Below are 22,234 nucleotides of genomic sequence, written 5' to 3'. Positions count from 1 at the left end.
GACCAGATCGGATAACTCCTTGGCTTTTTCCTCTGGAAGGAAAACCTTTTTCTGAACCGTGTCCAGAATCATTCCTAGGAACAGCAGACGAGTTGTCGGGATTAAATGGGATTTTGGAATATTCAGAATCCACCCGTGTTGTCTTAGCACCTCTTGAGATAGTGCTAAAGCTGTCTCCAGCTGTTCTCTGGACCTTGCCCTTATTAGGAGATCGTCCAAGTATGGGATAACTAATACGCCTTTTCTTCGAAGAAGAATCATCATCTCGGCCATTACCTTGGTAAAGACCCGAGGCGCCGTGGACAATCCGAACGGCAGCGTCTGAAACTGATAGTGACAGTTTTGAACAATGAACCTGAGGTACCCCTGGTGTGCGGGGTAAATCGGAACGTGTAGATACGCATCCTTGATGTCCAAGGATACCATAAAGTCCCCTTCTTCCAGGTTCGCTATCACTGCTCTGAGTGACTCCATCTTGAACTTGAACTTTTTTATGTAGAGGTTCAAGGACTTCAGATTTAGAATAGGCCTTACCGAGCCATCCGGCTTCGGTACCACAAATAGAGTGGAATAATACCCCTTTCCTTGTTGTAATAGGGGTACTTTGACTATCACCTGCTGAGCGTACAGCTTGTGAATGGCTTCCAACACCCTCTCCCTTTCGGAAGAGACGGTTGGTAAGGCAGACTTCAGGAAACGATGAGGAGGATCCGTCTCTAATTCCAACCTGTACCCCTGAGATATTATCTGCAGGATCCAGGGGTCTACCTGCGAGTGAGCCCACTGCGCGCTGTAATTTTTGAGACGGCCCCCCACTGTCCCCGAGTCCGCTTGAGAGGCCCCAGCGTCATGCTGAGGTTTTTGCAGGAGCCGGGGAGGGCTTCTGTTCCTGGGAAGGAGCTGCCTGTTGGTGTCTCTTCCCTCTTCCTCTGCCTCGTGGCAGGTACGACAAGCCCTTTGCTCTCTTATTTTTGTAGGAGCGAAAAGGCTGCGGTTGAAAGGTCGGTGCCTTTCTCTGTTGGGGAGTGACTTGAGGTAAAAAAGTGGATTTCCCGGCAGTAGCCGTGGCCACCAAGTCTGATAGACCAACTCCAAATAACTCCTCCCCTTTATACGGCAAAACCTCCATGTGACGTTTTGAATCCGCATCGCCTGTCCACTGTCGTGTCCATAAGGCTCTTCTGGCTGAAATGGACATAGCACTCACCCGAGATGCCAGTGTGCAAATATCCCTCTGTGCATCACGCATATAGATAAATGCATCCTTTATTTGTTCTAACGACAGTAAAACATTGTCCCTATCTAGGGTATCAATATTTTCAATCAGGGATTCTGACCAAACTACTCCAGCACTGCACATCCAGGCAGTTGCTATAGCTGGTCGTAGTATAACACCTGCATGTGTGTATATATTCTTTTGAATAACTTCCATCTTTCTATCTGATGGATCCTTAAGTGCGGCCGTCTCAGGAGAGGGTAACGCCACTTGTTTGGATAAGCGTGTGAGCGCCTTGTCCACCTTAGGGGGTGTTTCCCAGCGCGCCCTAACCTCTGGCGGGAAAGGGTATAATGCCAATAACTTTTTTGAAATTATCAACTTTTTATCAGGAGCAACCCACGCTTCATCACACACGTCATTTAATTCTTCTGATTCAGGAAAAACTGTTTGTAGTTTTTTCACACCATACATAATACCCTGTTTTACGGTATCTGTAGTATCAGCTAAATGTAACGTCTCCTTCATTGCCAAAATCATATAACGTGTGGCCCTACTGGAAAATACGTTTGAATTTCTACCGTCGTCACTGGAATCAGTGCCCGTGTCTGGGTCTGTGTCGACCGACTGAGGCAAAGGGCGTTTTACAGCCCCTGACGGTGTTTGAGGCGCCTGGACAGGCATTAATTGATTGTCCGGCCGCCTCATGTCCTCAACTGACTGTTTAAGGGAAGATAAACCATCACGTAATTCCACAAATAAAGGCATCCATTCTGGTGTCGACCCCCTGGGGGGTGACATCTGCATATTTGGCAATTGCTCCGCCTCCACACCAATATCGTCCTCATACATGTCGACACCACGTACCGACACACACCGCAAACTCACAGGGAATGCTCTAATGAAGACAGGACCCAATAGCCCTTTTGGGGAGACAGAGGGAGAGTCTGCCAGCACACACCACAAAGCGCTATATATACAAGGGATATCCTTATATTAAGTGCTCCCTTATAGCTGCTTTAATATATATATATATAGCCATTAATGTGCCCCCCCTCTCTGTTTTACCCTGTTTCTGTAGTGCAGTGCAGGGGAGAGACCTGGGAGCCGTTCTGACCAGCGGAGCTGTGACAGAAAATGGCGCCGTGTGCTGAGGAGATAGGCCCCGCCCCTTTTTCGGCGGGTTCTTCTCCCGCTATTTTTCCAGTCAGGCAGGGGTTAAATATCTCCATATAGCCCCTATGGGCTATATGTGAGGTATTTTTAGCCTTGTATAAGGTTTATATTTGCCTCTCAGAGCGCCCCCCCCCAGCGCTCTGCACCCTCAGTGACTGCCCAGTGAAGTGTGCTGAGAGGAAAATGGCGCACAGCTGCAGTGCTGTGCGCTACCTTATGAAGACTGAGGAGTCTTCAGCCGCCGGTTTCCGGACCTCTTCACGCTTCAGCATCTGCAAGGGGGTCGGCGGCGCGGCTCCGGGACCGGACTCCACGGCTGGGCCTGTGTTCGATCCCTCTGGAGCTAATGGTGTCCAGTAGCCAAGCAGCAAATCCACTCTGCATGCAGGTGAGTTTACTACTTTCCCCCTAAGTCCCACGTTGCAGTGATCCTGTTGCCAGCAGGACTCACTGTAAAGAAAAAAACCTAAACTAAACTTTCTCTAAGCAGCTCTTTAGGAGAGCCACCTAGATTGCACCCTTCTCGTTCGGGCACAAAATCTAACTGGAGTCTGGAGGAGGGTCATAGGGGGAGGAGCCAGTGCACACCACCTGACCTAGTAAAGCTTTACTTTTTTGTGCCCTGTCTCCTGCGGAGCCGCTATTCCCCATGGTCCTTTCAGGAACCCCAGCATCCACTTAGGACGATAGAGAAAAGGAGATACTATTGGACAATATTCCCCTATGTGCATCAAATGCCTTACAGTATGCGTCACATGCCCTGCCAGTGTGTTCAACTACATGATCCACTGTGTGTCCCCATACATTGTACTATATCATAACACTTCATCGCTGCACTACATTCTCCTGTCCACTGCACTACATCACTATACTACATACCCTACACCAGAGGTTCTCAAGCTCGGTCCTCGGGGGCACACACAGTGCATGTTTTGCAGGTAACCCAGCAGGTGCACAGGTGTATTAATTACTCACTGACATTTTAAAAGGTCCACAGGTGGAGCTAATTATTTCACTTGCGATTCTGTGAGGAGACCTGCAAAACATGCACCGTGTGTGCCCCCGAGGACCGAGTTTGAGAACCTCTGCCCTACATCACTACATGCCCCTATGCTCTGCACTACATACCCTATATGCTACACTACATCCCCATATATGCTACACCACATCAGTGCACTACATACCCCTATATACTGCAATACATTACTACACTATATACCCTATATGGTACACTACATCCCCTTATATGCTACACCACATCAGTGCACATGCCCCTATATACTGCAATACATTACTACACTACATACCCTATATGGTACACTACATCACTACACTAAATCCCCCTATAAGCTACACCAAATCCGCCCATCTGGGAGGCAAAGCGGAGCTTGATACTGCTAACTGAGAGCACAGTGCGCTTCTATAACTTGTACAGTGCTCTGCACGCTAGTCGCAGCACTGCGTGGCAAAGAAGAAAGTTTAAAACAGAAGCCGGCATGGAAGAGATCCCAGGTACTGGAGCTCACCTGCACAGCACTGGAGCCTGCTGTGGGCAGACAGGTGGGTCAGAGACATTGCCAAGGGTGCTGTCTGGTGCCTCACTGGAGCAGTACAGCACTGCCGGTGTAAAAAAAAAAAACCCCAGTTCCTCTAACTCCTTGGCGCCCCCTCAAACCCCCTTAGCACCCCCCCCCCCTAGTTACGGCCCTGGTGCTGGGAAACAGTGGTCTAGAACACGGGTTCTCAAACCCAATCCTCAGGACCCCACACAGTGCATGTCCTCCAGGTCCCCTCACAGAATCACAAGTAATATAATTAGCTCCACCTGTGGATCTTTCAAAATGGGTCGGTGAGTAATGAATACACCTGTGCACCTGCTTGGTGATCTGGAAAATGTGACCTGTGTGGGTTCCTGCGGGCCAAGTTTGAGAAACACTGAGTTAGAACAGTAGCTCTCAAACCCTGCCCTCAGGACCCCCAAACTGTCCATGTTTCCCAGGTCTATTCCTTACTCACTGACACATTTCTAAATATCCACAGGTGGAGTTAATTATTTCACTTGTGATTCTGTGACGATACCTGGAAAACAAGCACAGTTTAGGGTACAGAGGACAAACTTTCAGAACCTATGGTCAAAAACGTTACCTAGTTTCTATAATGGTGCTATATAGTAAGTGCTTAAAAGACTTTCAATCTATAACTGAAGATAGTCACTGCCAAAGTACAATAGCTTACATTCATGGAAGACTCCTAAAAATACCATTTACAAGAGCCTATATAACTAATAGAAGCATTTAAAATATGCCTATACTAAGGTACAAAATACTAGGCCCAATCAGTGCCTTAATAGACAGACCTAAAATCCCTGCATAAATGCGGTGGGTGTTGTATGGAGGGTCGACATGGTCTGCAGGTCGATACGAGTTTGTTTTTTTGGTGTTGTTTTCTCCGTACAGTGACCGGGAACCACAATTAGTGCACCGTGTCGCCTCGCATGGCTCGCTTTGATCGCCATGCTTCGTTACTATTCCCAATCGCAGTCCGCGTGGATCGTTAAGAAAAAAGCAACAAAAAAAAGAATTTTTTAAAAACTCATGTCGACCTTTTGACCTGTCGACCTAGAAACACTGTCGACCAATAATGGTCGACCTAGACACTGTCTACCTAGAGACCGGATACCGATGGGATAACCCATACCCTACTTCAGATACTGTGCAACGGTATACGAAATGGAGATTATGCAAAAAAGTAGGAGGGTTGGGATAAGCAACAAGCTAAATCCACACAAGCCTCAGAGGAACACAAATTACTGAACATACAATAACACCAGTAAAATGGCATTACTTTGCTCCAAGTATCAGGTTTAACCATGTGTTTAGACACCATATAAGGAGTTTTGCAAGGTTCTTGCATTTGCACTGCCTCAATGTATTTATACAATATGCAAAGCTTGTGTTATAGAAGTAAGCACCGCTGAAAGCTGCTGCTAAAATTGAGCCATCTCAATGTAAACCCAAGTAAACAAGCCTATAGTTTTAAAGAAATCCTAATTAAAAATAGATACATAAAATAAAAGGACCAGACATGGCTGCCTGGTCTGTTTATTTTTCTAAACGAAATCAAATACCTTGACCCCCGCTTTTAAGAGAATGTAAAAAGGAATAAGAGGAAAAAAAAAAAAAAAAAGCACTGGAAATACAAGAAAGTCAAACACAGCTTGTCAAAACACAGTCCCCTCTAAAATTAATAACTTTACTTCAAAAGATCAGTTTTATATTGTATTTACCTTCTGGGGCTTTGGACACAGTCTCCAACAGCTGTGAGCCACACAATTCCCATAAATCTGATCCATAGCAAATCTTGCCTATTAACCCTTCCAGCTAAGAAACGCAAGGTGTGCCCTAGCACTACAATACTGTTTCAATTACAGTACTATCCAGCACACAGACTGCCACGTGCTTGGTCCCTAAATGGAAAGCTGGGACTTTGTTAGCTCATGGGTCAAAATAAGAAAAAAGGAAAAAAAAAAAAAAAAACGAGCATTTACCCAAAAGGAAAAAAAAAAGTCTGGTGGTAAAAAACTACGACGGAATCGGTGCAGGGAGGGGGAGGGGGGGGGGGGGGAGAGGGGGGTGTCATTGCAGAGTAACATTACAGCTCCCCTACGCAGTCTATTTCAAACAAAGTACGCCCCCAATACTACCATGAAAAAACATGACATCCTCCAGTAGAGCTGCCTGTGTGTGAACCAGAGCAGGTGTGCAATGACTTATGGGAACATTTGTTTGTCACTGTATACTACATCTGTTAGGCTAATAAGCAACAAGGATATGTGCGTTCCACCCATAATGCTCCACAGCCTGGTCTGGAATGAACAGTATTTACAACCCAGTTCGCCACCTACATACAACAGTGGGAACACTTTCCACATTATCTCCTCACAGAGGAACAAGTAACACAACTGCAACAGCAGCTGACACTTCATTCAATGCAGGGCCCACAGAACATGTACTGTGTTACAGGAGGATTATCGGAAATAAGCAGAAACAAGTGCGACAGGTCACAGATGTGTGGCCGACTCCAGACCTGCTTCCGTCACTCAGAAATATATGCAGAGTGCAAATGTGTTATTCAGTTTAGCTGCGTGTTCAAATACCATGATCTTCACCATGATCTGCACCATGGCTCACCGGCAGATACCACCCACCCCACTACAATACCCATCTATAATTTCTCCAACTGTCCTAAAGCTCATGTTTAGTGTAAAAACATTCATAGAACAGATAGAAAGCAACCAACAGTATACCTCTTATAATTCAATAAAAAAATCTTAAGGCCGAACACCTGCTGCGACTATAATACAGCTTGCCGCGATGCATATGCCTGTACGTATGCATCGCGGCAACAATGAACGCGGGTACATCTGTAACAATCACTGTTTAAACTGTAATACATATAAATTATGCCTATTTATCTACATTCTTACGACATTCCTCTAATTATATATTTATTATTACCAGTTATTTATATAGCGCACACATATTCCGCAGCACTTTACAGAGAATTTGCCCATTCACATCAGTCCCTAACCCCAGTGGAGCTTACAATCTATATTCCCTACCACATGTACACACATTCATGCTAGGGTTAATGTTTCTTGCGAGCCAATTACCCTACCAGTATATTTATGGATTGTGAGAGGGAACCGGATTATCCAGAGGTACCCATGCAAGCATGGGGAAAATATACAAACTCCACACTGCTAGGGTCATGGTGGGAACCGAACCCATGACCTCCATGCTGTGAGGCAGTAATGCTAACCATTACACCATCCATGCTGTCCATACTTAAAAAATTAAATAAAGCACACACAAATATGGTAAATTTACTAAAGTTTTTAAAACAGACAAGTTGAGGTGTTGCCCTAGGGAACCAATGAGATCCTTTCATTCTCTAGAATGCAACAGGTAAATGATAGCTTGAATCTGATTAGTTGCTACACGATGAAGGCAATATACCGTTCCGTAATGGCATACCATGCCTGCTGGCTTTGCAAGCGTTTCTCTCAAGGCCCTAGAAGTGCAATGCATTTGAGGCTAGGGCTAACCACCTAATATCTCCTAAACAAGCCATTTGCTCAGCCTAGTAAATACTAATGGGGTAGAGTCACCTGAAGTTCCTGCACAGCAGTAAACTGGAGGCATTATGCAAGCACTCTGCGGCTATAAACAAGAGCTCCAGCGAAAGGGTGCAGCTAGTTACTAAAACAGCAATCTAGATTGGACTATGTATCTGGCTATAAAGGTTACATTTGCCATCAATTATAAAGAAATATATTTTGGTAGTAATTAGCTTTGGTCTCATTTTAAGAAAAAAATGGTTCCCTAAAATATAAAAAAGGAAAACGTTCTTTAAGCGGTATCCCGTTAGGGAAATTAGGCATCTGTAAACATTGACAACTATTCAAACACATTAGGTGAAACCCAGCTGTACAAGTATCCCCATAGCCTACAGACAAAAGGGACCAATTGTGACAGCTACACCAATTATTCAAGGAACTACAGGTCCACTATTCATTAGGAATACGGGGCACAGTGGAAGCTCTCTACCTCCATGATATCACTAGTTCCTAGGACATCAAGTATTGGTCCAGCCAATAAAACAGGATTCAATGGCGGGATAGCAAAAGGCCACAATTACATACCCACAACTCCATATGGTTGTATGTGACCACTTAGTAATTCAGTTCCAAACCTTAAGCAAAGACAGAACCGCTAGATTACAGTCAAAACAAAGAAAATAGATAAATACATAAGCTTGATGTCGAGACTCAGGTACGGAAAGTCAGTGAACAGATGTTCTGCCAACTCAATGGGCAAGGGGGAATTATTGCAGACTAAGCCATGAACCAGCTTAAGTATACATCTTAACAAGCATACCCTTGTTGTGCGGGAGGGGAAGGGAGAGACTTAAAAAAGGAAATTCTACTTTCATGACTTAACCATTTACGTATATATGGCAAAAGACTTGACTAGGCACAATTCTGTACATGCAGCTACAGAAGCCTAGATTGGTGGCGTTACACATTTGAGGGCGCTCTACCCTCTAATGTCCTCATAGCTTAGTGGTATCTAGCAACATAACCATCATAATGCCTACAGATGGCTAGCCCATAAAATAGTGCCCTGCATACAGATGCGTCCTCCTACAACTATGTTGCAGTCACACCAAACAGACCCTGTTGGCACGCCAGGTTGTGTGAAAGCCCGCTAGCAGTTAGTATTTTTTTGTGAACATGCATCTGTCACAACGCACGATGAGACTGTGCTGATTAAAGTGATATGACCCTTATATAGGTTTGTGCGCTCGTGCCTCTGAATCTGTACAGAAAGTGCTACAATATGGCAGCCGCAGTTTTCCCCAACTGCAAATTCTGCTCCATTTACAGACTCAGTCACACACAATATACAAGTGTCATAAATCAAATTAATCAGCAGCTTCTCCTTGTGCATGCTAGTCGCATTGCGCTGCGACTAAGATGCACGGGACCTGGCGTCTCGCGCTGTATGGCGTATTGAGGCTAGATGTATGAGGACATATCTGTAGTTCAGTTTTGCAAGCTCAACATTTTCTGTAGATATCTGCCAGTGGCATACATCTATTTACTAGAACTATTGCTCCAACATGTATTGCCATCAGCTAAGATAACTTGGCCAAACATTGGACCTCGTTCAGTAAGGATTGCAAGATTTGCAAATTGCAATACGGCCAATTCTCAAACGACTGCGCATGCGCAGCGTTCACAGTGCACACGCATAAGTAACAATAGAGACAGAAATTGCGTACACATCGTGATCGCAATACAACCGCTTTTTGACCAATAGGAAGCCGGCGTTTATGAGCAAAAAACTGGCGTTTTCTGGGTGTGTCTGAAAAAAACGCAGGTGTGCCCAGGCGTTTAAGTAGAACCTCTGACGTCAGCGATGACCACTTTCAGCCTCGTGTCACAAAAATTGTGGATGACCTTGCCTGCGTCAGATAGGAAAAATCTTCGATGTTCCGGGAATTGCGTATGGTTTTGCAATCAGACCGCATATTGCGATGCACTCGCAATTTCTGCAATGGGCGTTTTCTATATTTCTTTCTGGGCAACAACTTTTTGATCACAGCAACTGCTTTTTAGCAGAAATGCAACCCTTACTGAATAAGGTTCATTATCTTTAATGGTCAACAAGTGTTAAGGGCCCTACACACTGGCCAATGTGTGCGGCCAATATGAACAATCTCGTTCAGTAAAGAACAAAAAATTGTTCATATCTTTCAGTGTGTAGGCACCAACGATGAGCGGCCCCCCGCAGTCGTTTATCGTTGGTGCCGACTCGTTTATACCTGCAAGCCAATATCGTCCATATTAGCATACAGGGTTATGGGGCCAAGTGACGTCAGGGAGTAAAGAAACTTCACCCCCACCCCGAGTCAGCCATATCGACTGTCGGGCACCTCGGCCAGCGTGTAGGGCCCATTACTTTTCATCTGCAGATCCAGCAGTATAGCGCAGTCCTATCAACAGGTATGTAGAGAAACAAGTGTATAACACACAAATTAGATCGTCACACAACAAGCATCCTAATATGGATAGGTGGCACGCTCATACTGGTTTAGCCAGCGACTGAAGAGACTGGCATACTGTAACACTTCCATAAGGTACATGTCACGGAAAGAACAGCAAAGGTCCTATCAGCCGAAGCAGACTCGTTCCTGAAGCGGCTTAGGAGTGGACTTGCCAACATTTCTAAAAATGAAAAGTGGAGGGGGTAGACCATAGCAAACACATTTTAGCTATGATTTCTCTATCGCATGGTAGACAATGATAGACACAACCTGATTGGTGACTGTTTTAGAAGCATTAGAACACTTAACAGCTGGAAAGTGTTGTGAGCATTAGAAGAGACTTTACAAAACAAAAACTTCTGTCAATGATCTTATAGAAAATGTGTAAAATGCATCAGTATGCCACCTTCTAAATTCATTAAATCCAGTAACCGATATCTGCACAATGATTAAATGCATTGTGTTCTATAACCTGTACATTTCCTCCTTTCAAAAGGAATTTACAGAGCAAACACAGATAAGCAAAGTAATATACAATCACCGTAGTAATAAAACTAAACATGGCTTTCAATTATTAAAGCCTTATCACAATATTGTAGCTCAAAAACAGAACTCTCACAACTTGCCCCAGCAGGTAATAACTTATTATATACACTCACGTGAATCTTAATTCAATGCTATAGTATAGAGCTTAAGGGGTCTATTCAATTGATCCGACAAGTCGGAAAAACTGCATTTTCCGACATTTATAGGTCTAATCTGACCTATTCTGATCCACGTATTTTCCGACAATGGACTTGATTATTTTGTCAAAATTGGGGCATTTTCAACAGGTTTTTGGCCTGTTTGACAATTCTGCTTTGACTAAAAAATAAAAAAAGTTGGATCGGCACTGTCGAAAATGCCCGCAAATTAAATCCTGAAGCACTAATTGAATACTGCCTTAAGCCGAGAACCAGACAATATGATTTACACCTCAACAACTCAGCTGTGAGAATTTACATCACATCAACCTTATTAGTCATATGGCTGGGCTGGTGCCCCTACAGCAGTGACAGAGGGTGCAAGTCATTTGAATATGGATGTGCAGAAAAACCCTTTCAAACCCAGATCAGTGACCAAGTGCTAGCCGTACAAAGAAGTGTTGTACTGCATGGTGAATGCATTTGCTCTATACTGGAAAGGGACAGGCACGCTGTGTCCCTACAGAATATGTAGGCCGCATTCTTATGCATAAACAAAAGGTCTACAGGAAAGAACACAATTTGCTAGCATGACCACGTAGAGGCATTGGCAATTCTGAGGCATGAGAATTACACAGAGTGGAAATAAAGTGTCCATGCTTCAAGGTCATGTGTTATGCAGCAAATTTACATTAGAATTAAGCGCAACGAAGTAAACAGATATATTTGCTGGAAATATTGGACAACCGCTGTGGGTTCTCCAGGGCGCAGAATCAATTCTACTTCGGAAATAAGGGACAAAGCACAAAGACTACTTGGATTATGATTTTGTTTACTCTGCAACCTTCTTGAATTATTAACAAATAAATTATGCAGCACAGTAAGGCTAGCAGCTAACAGAAAGCCCACTATTGCATACCAGCTGGCAGCGCTTCTCTTGTGCGATGGGCGCTGCTGCTTTAATGATTAGAAAGCCCTACACTCTAAAAGCCACCTTTCTTCAAACAAATCTTCCCCATCTCAGCAGCCCCTGAATGTTTCCTGGATCACACAGGCCTGCTATGTGCCAAGTGGCGGAAAGCTTGAGGCCACCTCTTAAGGAATATATCATCAAGTAGAGGACAGAAAACAAGCCCTTTTCACAAGTGGAGACTGCAATCTTGTGGCAAAGGGGTGGAATACAAACAAAACCTTTAGTTCTAAAATAACTTCACAGTTAAGGACCTGTAAGTGTCTTGCCGTCACTTACACTAACGCCAGTCATGTTGTGGGTTCAACAAATATTCACAAGTGCGCAGGCAATGTATTTACAAGAGACTAGCGACACACTAGGCCAGGCATGTCCAAACTGCGGCCCTCCAGCTGCTGTGAAACTACATATCCCAGCATGCCCCAACACAGTTTTGCTGTCAGTGAATGCTAAAGCTGTGTCAGGGCATGCTGGGATGTGTAGTTTCTCAACAGCTGGAGGGCCGCAGTTTGGACATGCATGCACTAGGCACTAAGTTTGACAGAATATTGGTCCAGCCTACAAAATGCATTACTATGTTGTTAGGCAGTAAGTGGTGTTTCTGGAAGAAGACCAAAAAATATTTTATGGTGTAAATCGGTCAATTCAACTAGGGGCGATGCGCCAATTGGAACACTGACCGCAACACTTTAGGTTGTAGACCCCAAGGGTTGCATACAGTGCGACTGATATGTCCGCTACATTGCCCCCCAAAAAATAAATGTTGAAGTGTCAAACAATGAAGGTAACATTGCGTAAACTCAATTAGGGGCAAAGCCACCACTCGCACCTACGGCAGCCGCCAAGTCGCAACCCTACGGGGCTGCTAACTAAAGTGCGCGACTCTGGTGCAAACTTAAAGTGTTGCTGCCAGCGTTACAATGGTACGATGTGGGCATTGCATGCAATTCACGCCCGATTGAACAGACCCCCATGGAAAGAATATGCAATAAACACATACACACACTCTTACAACACAATCTGGCAGGAAGCGGCACTATGAGGAAGTCAGTCACATGGATGGAGTGCTGCTTCCCTAAGATAATGGGATGTGAGGCACATGAACAGAAGAGGAAGCCGGGTGTTGTCAGACTATGACAAAGAGCTGCAAAGGGACCAAATGCATTTACTTCACTTCCCATGAATTCCTTATAGAACTGCAAATTGGGCAACAGCATAATGAGAAGCCGATTCCACAACTGCAAGTAACAGGAAGCTTATGTTCTGCTGCCATGGTGAAACAAAGGCCATTTAAAAAGGATTTGGTCACAGAATTAAGCAATCTTCAAGAACAAATACACGGAACCCACAAGAACAACTTGTATAGATTTTCCAAAATAAGTACTTGCAGAAACGTAAATATTTTCTATAGCTACACCTGGGCCAAGTAATCAGGTCTAACCAAGTTAATCAATAACCCAAATATGAGGACATACCATTAAGATGTGAAACAGTCCTTTCAGGCAATGTTAACTAAAAACCAAGTCAAACACAAGACAGGTAGCCACTACACGCAGTTGCTACTCAATAGCCACCTCTCCAAAAGGCGAGCCGACTGTCAAATAGCATGTTTTATTTAAAGTTGCACTTTACAAATGGGAACAAAAGCAGAAATACAAAACTAGGTAATAACAGAACAAGAGGTAAGAGGGCCCTGCTCGCAAGCTTACAATCTAAACCAGTGATCCCCAACCCGTAGCTCGCGAGCTACCGGTAAGCTCACTGTGGTATTTTCGGTAGCTCACAGAGCACACGGGCTTGGGCAGTCACTGGCATTCCTCCCTTGATTTTTATTATTGTGCCGCCCGTCAGCCAATCAGTGTTCATGGACCGGCAGTGGCGGCACCTGATTGGCTGCCAGACCGCGAGTTTTGATTGGCTCACTACACGGCACCATATTTTAAATGCAGCCGCCGGAGACTGTCGCCCTCATCGCAGCCACTCTCCGAACATCACAGAAGAGGCGCGCGCTGCACTCTCCTCCCCTTCCGTCCCTCATACAGGAGGAGCAGCACCGGTGGCAGTAGAAGAAGCCAGCAAAGGTTAGCACTGTGTGGGGCACTGTATCGGACACTGCGGGGGGGGGGGGGGGGGCATTTTATCTGGCACTGCAGGGGGAATTGTATCAATTTGTGTATCTGGCCCTACGTGGGGGGAGGGGCATTACTTGTAGTTGTGAGGACACACCCACTTTCGCAGGAACGCACACGCATTGAGGAGAAGGGGTAGCTCCTTCAGAGGTTTTAGTTTCCGAAAGTAGCTCACTTCCCAATTAAGGTTGGAGACCACTGATCTAGACTGTTCAGAGTTTACTAAGCCAGGTCACTGCATTAAATACTTGCACTAATTACACTGTCATAAGCAAATACACATTTGTTTATTTCTAAATCTTGTATCTTATTTCCTTAATCAAATTAAACAAAAATACACAAACAGACTGCAATAAATAAACTAATTATATGAAGACTAAGAAATAAATCACCATTGAACCCAAATTAAGGGCGAGAACAGTCAATGCGAAACCAGCAGCTGAACATTACAAGGGAGGAAGGGGGGGGGGGGGGGGGGGGGCAGGGGGCAACCTTTATAACAGCCTTGAAGAGGAGAGGAGTATTTGTGATACAAAAGAACTTGTGTGGTTGTTAGAAACAGCACCAGTGTCACAAGTGTGCAAGACATGGAGCCATAATGGAGCCAGGAGCCTCAGTGGTCCTGTCATTAATCACTAGGCCTTGAAATCACAGAGCGAGGGGAATGCATTGATCTCCAGCGAGTACCAGGACCTCTCTCAAGGCTGAAGATAACGCTGTATTTTTGGCCAGCAGAGTATGAAAGAGATGATGAAGCAGAGCATATTTGCAAAAAGGTCACTAAAAGTGCACTGGAAGACTTCTCATAGCCTGGGAAACACAACCGGATAGAAACACAATCCACCACACAACAAGTATTACTTTGCCTTATCTAAAGTAAATTGGTTTAGCAGCTACAGTGCATAGAGTGTAACCAGTCACACCACAGCCAGCTAAATAAAGACCTCATGGAAATAAACACCTTAGGTGTATACACTTGCAGCAGGGATTTAAAGTAATAAATAAATAAAAATATATATATTTATTTTATTTTTTAAATGCTTAAGGTGCATACACGGTGCAATATGCACTTAACTTTCCTTACAATTTTGACTATATAGTCAAAATATTAAGGAATGTTAGTGCATATCGCACTGTGTATACACAGCTTGCGATGCCAATGCGCAGTCCCGGCATCGCAAGAAAAAAAAAAAGGGCAGCTCAACATTGAATCTATTGGCGGGGCCAGTCGAATAGTCAATGTTGGCCTGTACGACGCATCATGCCGTGTGTACACAGCCTAAGTCCTCAGAGTGAAGGAGTTTTTACAATCTAGGCTTGCCTGGCACACGTGTGAAAGCCGTTCTCACCGTGTCTATTTACTGGTATTTACTGGTAAATGCACGGCAATGTCAGCACCTGAGAGAGCACACCCAGAATGTTTGCAAACTAGGACAACTACGTATGTCACTCAAAGGGCCAGTGAGGTAACATCTCTGGTGCCTTATTTGCACGTGAATTCATTATTTGCTGTTGTGGAACAGTTAAACAATATGATTGCATGTGTTTCAGGACGATTAATTAAAACAGTATATCTACCTTTAAAGCAATTTTTCCTGGATAGCAAAAGCTCAGGCCTACAAGTATTTTCGCTTTGCAACTGTGCAAACGCCTTTGCAGCAGAGTGCGGCATAAACATTTTGTGCAGTTTCAGAGTAGCTCTGGACTTACTCAGCCCTTGCGATCACTTCAGTCATTTTGGTGCCAGAACAGACGTCAGACACCCGCCCTGCAAACACCTGCATTTTCCCCAAACACTCCCAGAAAACGGTCATTTGACACCCATAAACGCCCTCTTTCTGTCAATCACCTTGCGTTCGGCTGTGTGAATAGAATCTTCGCTAAATCCATCGCCCACCACCGATCCTCTTTGTACCCATACGACGCGCCTGCACATTGCGGTGCATACGCAGCTTTGTCGTTTTTTTTTTACCCGATTGCTGCGAAAATCGGCAGCGAGCAATCAACTCTGAATAACCCCGTAAGTCAGGCATTACTCGTACTAAATTGTTATACAAAGGGGTTGATTCAATTCGGCAACAGATGAATAGCGCCGGGAATTAGCTCCCGGCGCTATTCAATTCAGCTACTAGTTACCCGCAATTGTCGGTAATTCTTCTCTCATCCCCGGGGGGTGAGAAGAAAACTGACAAGTGCTGCCGCGCGGCCGGCGCGAGGCTGATTCTGTCAGGAATCAGCATCGTCACAAGTAGTTAAGTCGGAAAATGCCCATTCTCCCGACAGAACTACCTGTTAAGTCGGCGAGAATGGGCATTCACCGACTTAACTTTAGCTGAATTGAATAGCATCAGGAGCTAATTCCCGGCGCTATTCATCTGTTGCCGAATTGAATCGACCCCACTGAGGTCAAATAGTTGACAACTGGCAAAAACCTGCAACAAACGATTTCATTTTGAGTAGCAGGACAAAAAATAACATTTCAGTGAGTTTGTATCACAGGCTTGCCACACTTTGCAAAGAATGTAAATGTAATAAGATAGGCCACACTTATTGTGTAGTGGTCACAGGGATCAGTGATCCATGTAGCCACCTGCTTTCCAGATGTATGTTACTTGTGCTCTGTCCAGAACAAAACTGGGGAAATACATGTCCTGCACAATAACCCGGAATATGAACCATTAGTTTGAGCTTTGAGAACATTTCCATCCACAATTATTCTGAGTATGAAACTACCCATAGCAATTCAGTTGTTTTTGTGCACCCTCTCACATTAATCACCAGTCTAAAGGCCCGGGCAACATTCAATTGTTTAAAGCTGAAATAATTGAATACTGTCCCGTAAAGCAGCTAAATCCATCTTAAATAATATCCCCAATAAGGAAAATGCCCTTTGGGCAAACAAGATTTTTCACCAATTTCTACTTGTCAGGAGGGTGCATGCAAAAATAATGGTCGCCAGTGGAACTAGCATCCAATCAAAGCAACAACTGACGGGGGAATTAAATTGTTATTTGGGTGCTCAAAAGCTATTCAATTGTTGCTCCAATCACTCACACAAGCAGAAATCGAATAAAAGACCATTGTTTGGGCGCAAAGGCAGCATTTTCCTTGTTTTCCCCAATACTGTAGACGTGTTTAGCAGCTTTATGTGGCTAACCCGATGCCTTTGGTCGCAACAAGCACAAAAAGCTGAAACAACTGAATATCTCCCCATCAACTGGACATGTATAAACAATTGCATAGCCACCAAATAACTGTTGATCGCCAAAGAACTAGATTCCCCCCTTTTGAATGCAAAATAGTCACTGCAAGTTTATTATATACAATCTCAGTCAATGCAGCATGACACCTTAGAAATAAGCAGCCACTATTATTTGCAGGGGTTACAATGAGACATTTAGGCATATTAATGAAAACTGGAAAAAGATGCTACTGCCAACAAAACTACTTTTCTCATGCAGTGTAGTAGGTGGAAGATGTATTGGTTGCTATAGGCAACGTTACTTTTTCCTTTGCACCAGTTTTCATCACTGCCCAATTTGCACATTTGCTAAAACCAACAAAGTTCCATGTGATTCACCCAATTTTCCCTTCCCGAAGTAATAAGATGCTGGGCGTTCCCTGACTTGCCAATGATCTAATATACATTACAGTTCTTATCCATTTCACATGATGACCCATACAGAACATACACAAGAGTGTTGATGGAAACTGCAGATAGACATCTTAGTTTACAACATGCAAATTTATAAACATGGTTTTCTATCTATTGTGCACAAGGCCACCTGTTTCATTCCTGAGCAAATTATGTCATGAAGAATTAAACCCTAATATTACCAACTGCAATATTCCAATGCCGCCACTGGTCAGATATGAGCTTGTGTCCTACAAATGTTTACATTGCATTATTGGAGCAAGCATGGGAGGACCCTGTAAGAAGGAAAATACTGCACAGCCTCACCGGTCACTGCACTTATATGCGTACTAATTCTGAGAACCAAATATAGTCGCACCCTTATTATCAAGTGTGTGACAGGAAAGGAAATTGACTAAGCCAAGTGCATCCAAGCATATATTCACTGTATATCTAGCAGCCATATATCAGACAGCCCGGACACAAGACAGGAGCCGTGGCAATCCTATACAGGTCAACACTAAAAAAATAACACTGATTAGAAGTGAGATTTCTAGAACAGGAAATCGGGACACCACAGGGCCAGCCATGTAATCCATGCTGGGACTTCTAGTACCACAACATCTGAGAGCCACAGACACGTGTAATAGATGGTCATCTGGTTGGCTATCGCTAGGACAAGGTTTGCTGAACCACTGACAAAGTGCTTGCCTGAGGTATTATCTGATACACTGATACATAGCAGCTACAAACCAGCCCGGCCAGATAAAGTAATTAACATTCTGCTTGTCCTTACAGGCACACATGTGAATGACAAATTCACACAGTACAGCAGTCATGTGCGTGACTAAAAAGTGTATTTACCGTCGCCACCATGAGCATATAACCTCAGCGTTATCCTGAAGATAAGCACTCCACAGACCTAGTCTGAAAAAGGAGTCCACCCTCTAAACAAACTATTTTTTTAATCACAATATAAAAAAAAAAAAAAAAAAAAACACCTTACACATGAACCTAACTGACTTCATTCACACAGATGCCGTAGGGATTAAACCTATGGGATTAGACGAAATGAATGTAAACACAAGGCTGCCATTTTGATTTGTCTGCTACATGCACACACAAACCCAATGTATAGCAGGCACCGTATGAGCACACAGTCTGCAATGTCTGAACACGGTAGCAAGTGCAAGGCAACAGTCTACAGGCAGAACTGTACATTTCTATCCTAATCAAGTTGACTATGGAATAAAAAAATAAAAAAATCTTGCTTCACCCTAATCAGACATTACAGCCTCCCTGACTGCAGGAAAATAAAGTTTATGGTCTGTAGAAAAAGTGACCTTGCCTCCCCCTGCTGAAAGCCTATGAATCACTGGCTTGTACATCTGTCTCCAGAAGATTGCATCTTTATTTATTGCCCCCTGGCTTTATTTTTACAATGAATTCCTGGCTTAAATGCAAGCAGCCAAAACTCCCTTCCCTGTGTGCGTTCCTGTCATCCCTCATTGCTCACATGCAAAGTCAGGTACAGACAAAAACTCCTTAGCCATGCCAACACAAGAGGTGGGTCCCTGACAGAAACCACAAACGTACCTCAGGATTTTTTTTTTTTTTTTTTTCACAAAACAAAAAAACTATACAGATTTATTGGAATGGGGTAAGGAATGATGAAGGTTTGCACTCTGATCATAAAAAAAAAAAAAAAACTAAATTAGGTTAAGATGGTCTCCAAACCAGAGAAGGAGGAAAGCAAACGAAAATAAATAAAACATAAAGGGGGGGGGGGGATTTCAGAGGAAAGAATTCAAAATGTAACAAAACACTGTAAAAATAATCTATAAGCATAATAAAAAGCACACAGATAACAGTAAAGCACAACAGAATATGCCGACACTATATAAGTATATGTTAATAAAGGTAAGGATCGTGAACGTGTCAGAGCAGGGAGTGTTTCATAACTACGATTATAAATAAACAGGAACCCATTTCCGAGCAGGCAACATCCTTCCAGAAAAACAGCACATTACAGCTGTAAGTCCCCATCCTGACCAGCTTTGTCAGGTCTCTGCTGTTTAACAAGCATTGAAAAAGAAAATATGTAAAGAGCTGTCTTTGTTTGGCTTCCTTTGGAGGGGTGTCAGGAAAACTGAACATTTAAAACGAGAAAAAAATAAAATAAATAAAAATGAAGTATGCCTGACAGCTATTTAATATGCACAATTGTCAAATAGGAGGCGGAGAGCCGAAGCGGAAAAATAAAAATATTTTTTTCCTATTCAGTCAGCATTGTCTTTTCTCATTGCAGCTGTTCAAAGCAACGCAGTATTAAACAATCATTGCAAATTAAACAAAACGTAATATGGATCAGACCCCAAAAGCAAGGGGCAGGCTACGGGGGAAGAATAATCTCTATGCAAGACAGGTTTGGACAGCCCTTTATTGCTTGTCTAAACCAGTAACAAAAGTTGATTAAAAAAAAAAAAAAAAAAAAAAGAGCAGGGGGGGGGGGGGTGAGAAGTATTACTAAAACCTCCACAATAAGATAGTATGGGGCAACTCAAATACAAAATGCGATAAAGGCGGAGGGGACACATGAAAGGTGGGTATTGTTTTCACTCCACTCCCTTGTCCTGACAAGAAACAGCTCCATTCTGAGCTGGCTGGCACAATGCAGCCGCAGCACAGCCCAGGGGTGTGTGATCCAGCCCCCTCTGCCTCACACACACACACACACACACAATCCTGTCATGCACCTCCAAGCAATCATCCAGCACAGCCCACCAGGAGGTGTGACCTCTCCTTTCTCCCAGACACCCAAATCCAAAAGACAGCTCCAGGCAATTAGTGAGCGCAGTCCTGAGACAAGACAACCTCTGTGACCGGGATAAATAAGATGGGAAAGGCCTCTGGTCAGGGGGGGGTGGAGGATCTGTGTCTCTTGTATCAGGAGGCATCAGCTATGGAATGAGGAAAATAAAGAGGGATTGGCTATGTAGAATACATCTGTGTGTGTGTATACATACATCTATATATACATACAGCAGGCTGTCCCCAGCACTGACACAAGGGGAAGTCACAACCACAATAAGACACAGCACAGCCACAGGAAACACACTCACACACTTGGGTATGCAGCACATTGTGTGTCTGCAGATTGAAACCCCCTCCTTGTGTGCTGCCCTTTAAATTCCTCTCTTTGTTCTCAGCATACATTTCCTCCCCTGTCATGTGTAGAAAAGGGGGGGTGACACATACTGGGGTGGGGAGGGGGTGGTAAGCAGAAAAGGGGGACCCCCACCCATAGAGGGGGGTGACAGGATGTAGGGGGGGGGGGGGGGGTGACACATTTGGATAGAGAAAGGGGTAAGAAGAGAAGGACCCCCCCCCCCCCCACAGGGAGGGGGGGGGGGGTCTCCTAGGCTATATTAAGGGGGCACTCACCCACTTGCAGGACATTGTCCACGCAGCCGCCCTCCAGCAGAGCGATGCCCCGGCGGAAGGGGAGCCGGTTCTCGTCGCTGCTCTCCCCAGCTGACACTGCTGCGGCCACCGCCGCCACAGCCGCTGTGGCCGCTACGGTGGCCGCCCCTGCCGCGCCCCCGGCCGTCACCCCTGCGGCCGTCACCCCGCCCGTAGCAGCCCCGTCCTCCCCTCCCGTGTTAAAGGACGAGTACATGCAGATCTCCCTCTCGCTCCGGGGGAAGGACCAGTAGACAATGCGGCGTTGCACGGGCTCCGGGATCCTCTCGAAGCGCTCCTCCACCCGCTGGAAGGGCCACTTCTCCGCCACCTTGCGGGCCGCGATGTCCAGCAGGGACTCCGGGTTCTGGGTCTTCCCTGACAGGCCATGGGCCGAACCGCCGGCCCCGCACGGGGCTCCGCCTGCCCGCTGACCCGGCCTGCAAGCCGAGCCGAAGCCTGGTCTGCAGCAGAGCCGCTTAGCGGGTGGCTGCTGACCGCGCTCCGCCATGATCGCACCGCTTCTGAGCCGCCAGCGGAAGTGGCCGTGCGTTATAAACCGGGGGAGGAGTCCAATCGACAGCAGTCGGTACACGCCCCATGCCAAACGCCCACTTGTCACTGTGACCACGCCCACTCAGCCCGGACTCGGCCAGCCAGAGACTGAGAACTGAGAATGAGTAAATATCGTGACCTCACACATATAGGCGTGTCTATGCAAATCATCCCCTATCGGAAACATAAGGTAGCGGGAGTGAGGCTGGCGAAGGTCTGGGACACAGGAGAACGGGAGTGGGAGGGGTTGGGGTAAGGAGAGGTCGGGCTGCACTTTGAAGTTCTCTTCTATCGCCTTTTGAAGTCGGACGTGACCGGGGGCGGCGCGGCTGCTGACGGGAGAGTGGGGCGCACGCAGCGTTGTGCGGAAGCCGTGGTAGGCGTGGCCCCGGTGAGGGTGGGCGTGGCCCGCTGAACCTTGTGACCTCGGCTGGCTGGGAGTCCCTGTGTTGGAGGCGGCTGCTGGTGACGTCACGGCCTCTTTCAAAACAAAAGAAATGTGGCAGTCAGGAAGAGAGGGAGGGAGACAGGGGAGAGAGAGGGGGGAGTGCTGCTGACACAGGGAGGGGAGGCTCACCACCCCCATTCCGGCACTCACCTCTCCTGAGAGGCCACAGCAAGCCTCATGGATCCCCTTAGTTGCCATGTTGCTGTGTTATTATGTCAATGTTCCACACATAGCTGTCATACTGTGAGGCTGATGCCTACATCTAACATGATCTAAGCTGCCATATGAGCTTGCAATCATTTCTAACAATATTCACTGCTCAGATGGTTACACGGCACGCGGGTGTTCCT

The 22,234-nt window shown here is 45.3% G+C and overlaps 1 protein-coding gene across 1 annotated transcript in view; it reads right to left on the bottom strand.

The window, feature by feature from the left end:
• ZSWIM6 (zinc finger SWIM-type containing 6) overlaps nt 1–21,783 on the bottom strand; it is a 199,711-nt gene extending 177,928 nt beyond the window's left edge. Inside the window, exon 1 of the mRNA XM_063962936.1 lies at nt 20,864–21,783. Coding sequence (XP_063819006.1) covers nt 20,864–21,392 — 529 coding nt within the window. The 5' untranslated portion in view covers nt 21,393–21,783. The remainder of the gene's footprint in view (nt 1–20,863) is intronic.
• Between the last annotated feature and the right edge of the window lie 451 nt (nt 21,784–22,234).

The sequence above is a fragment of the Pseudophryne corroboree genome, chromosome 1, assembly GCF_028390025.1.
Source record: "Pseudophryne corroboree isolate aPseCor3 chromosome 1, aPseCor3.hap2, whole genome shotgun sequence".
Taxonomy (NCBI): Eukaryota; Metazoa; Chordata; class Amphibia; order Anura; family Myobatrachidae; genus Pseudophryne; species Pseudophryne corroboree.
This window is presented reverse-complemented; position numbering and strand designations above follow the sequence as displayed.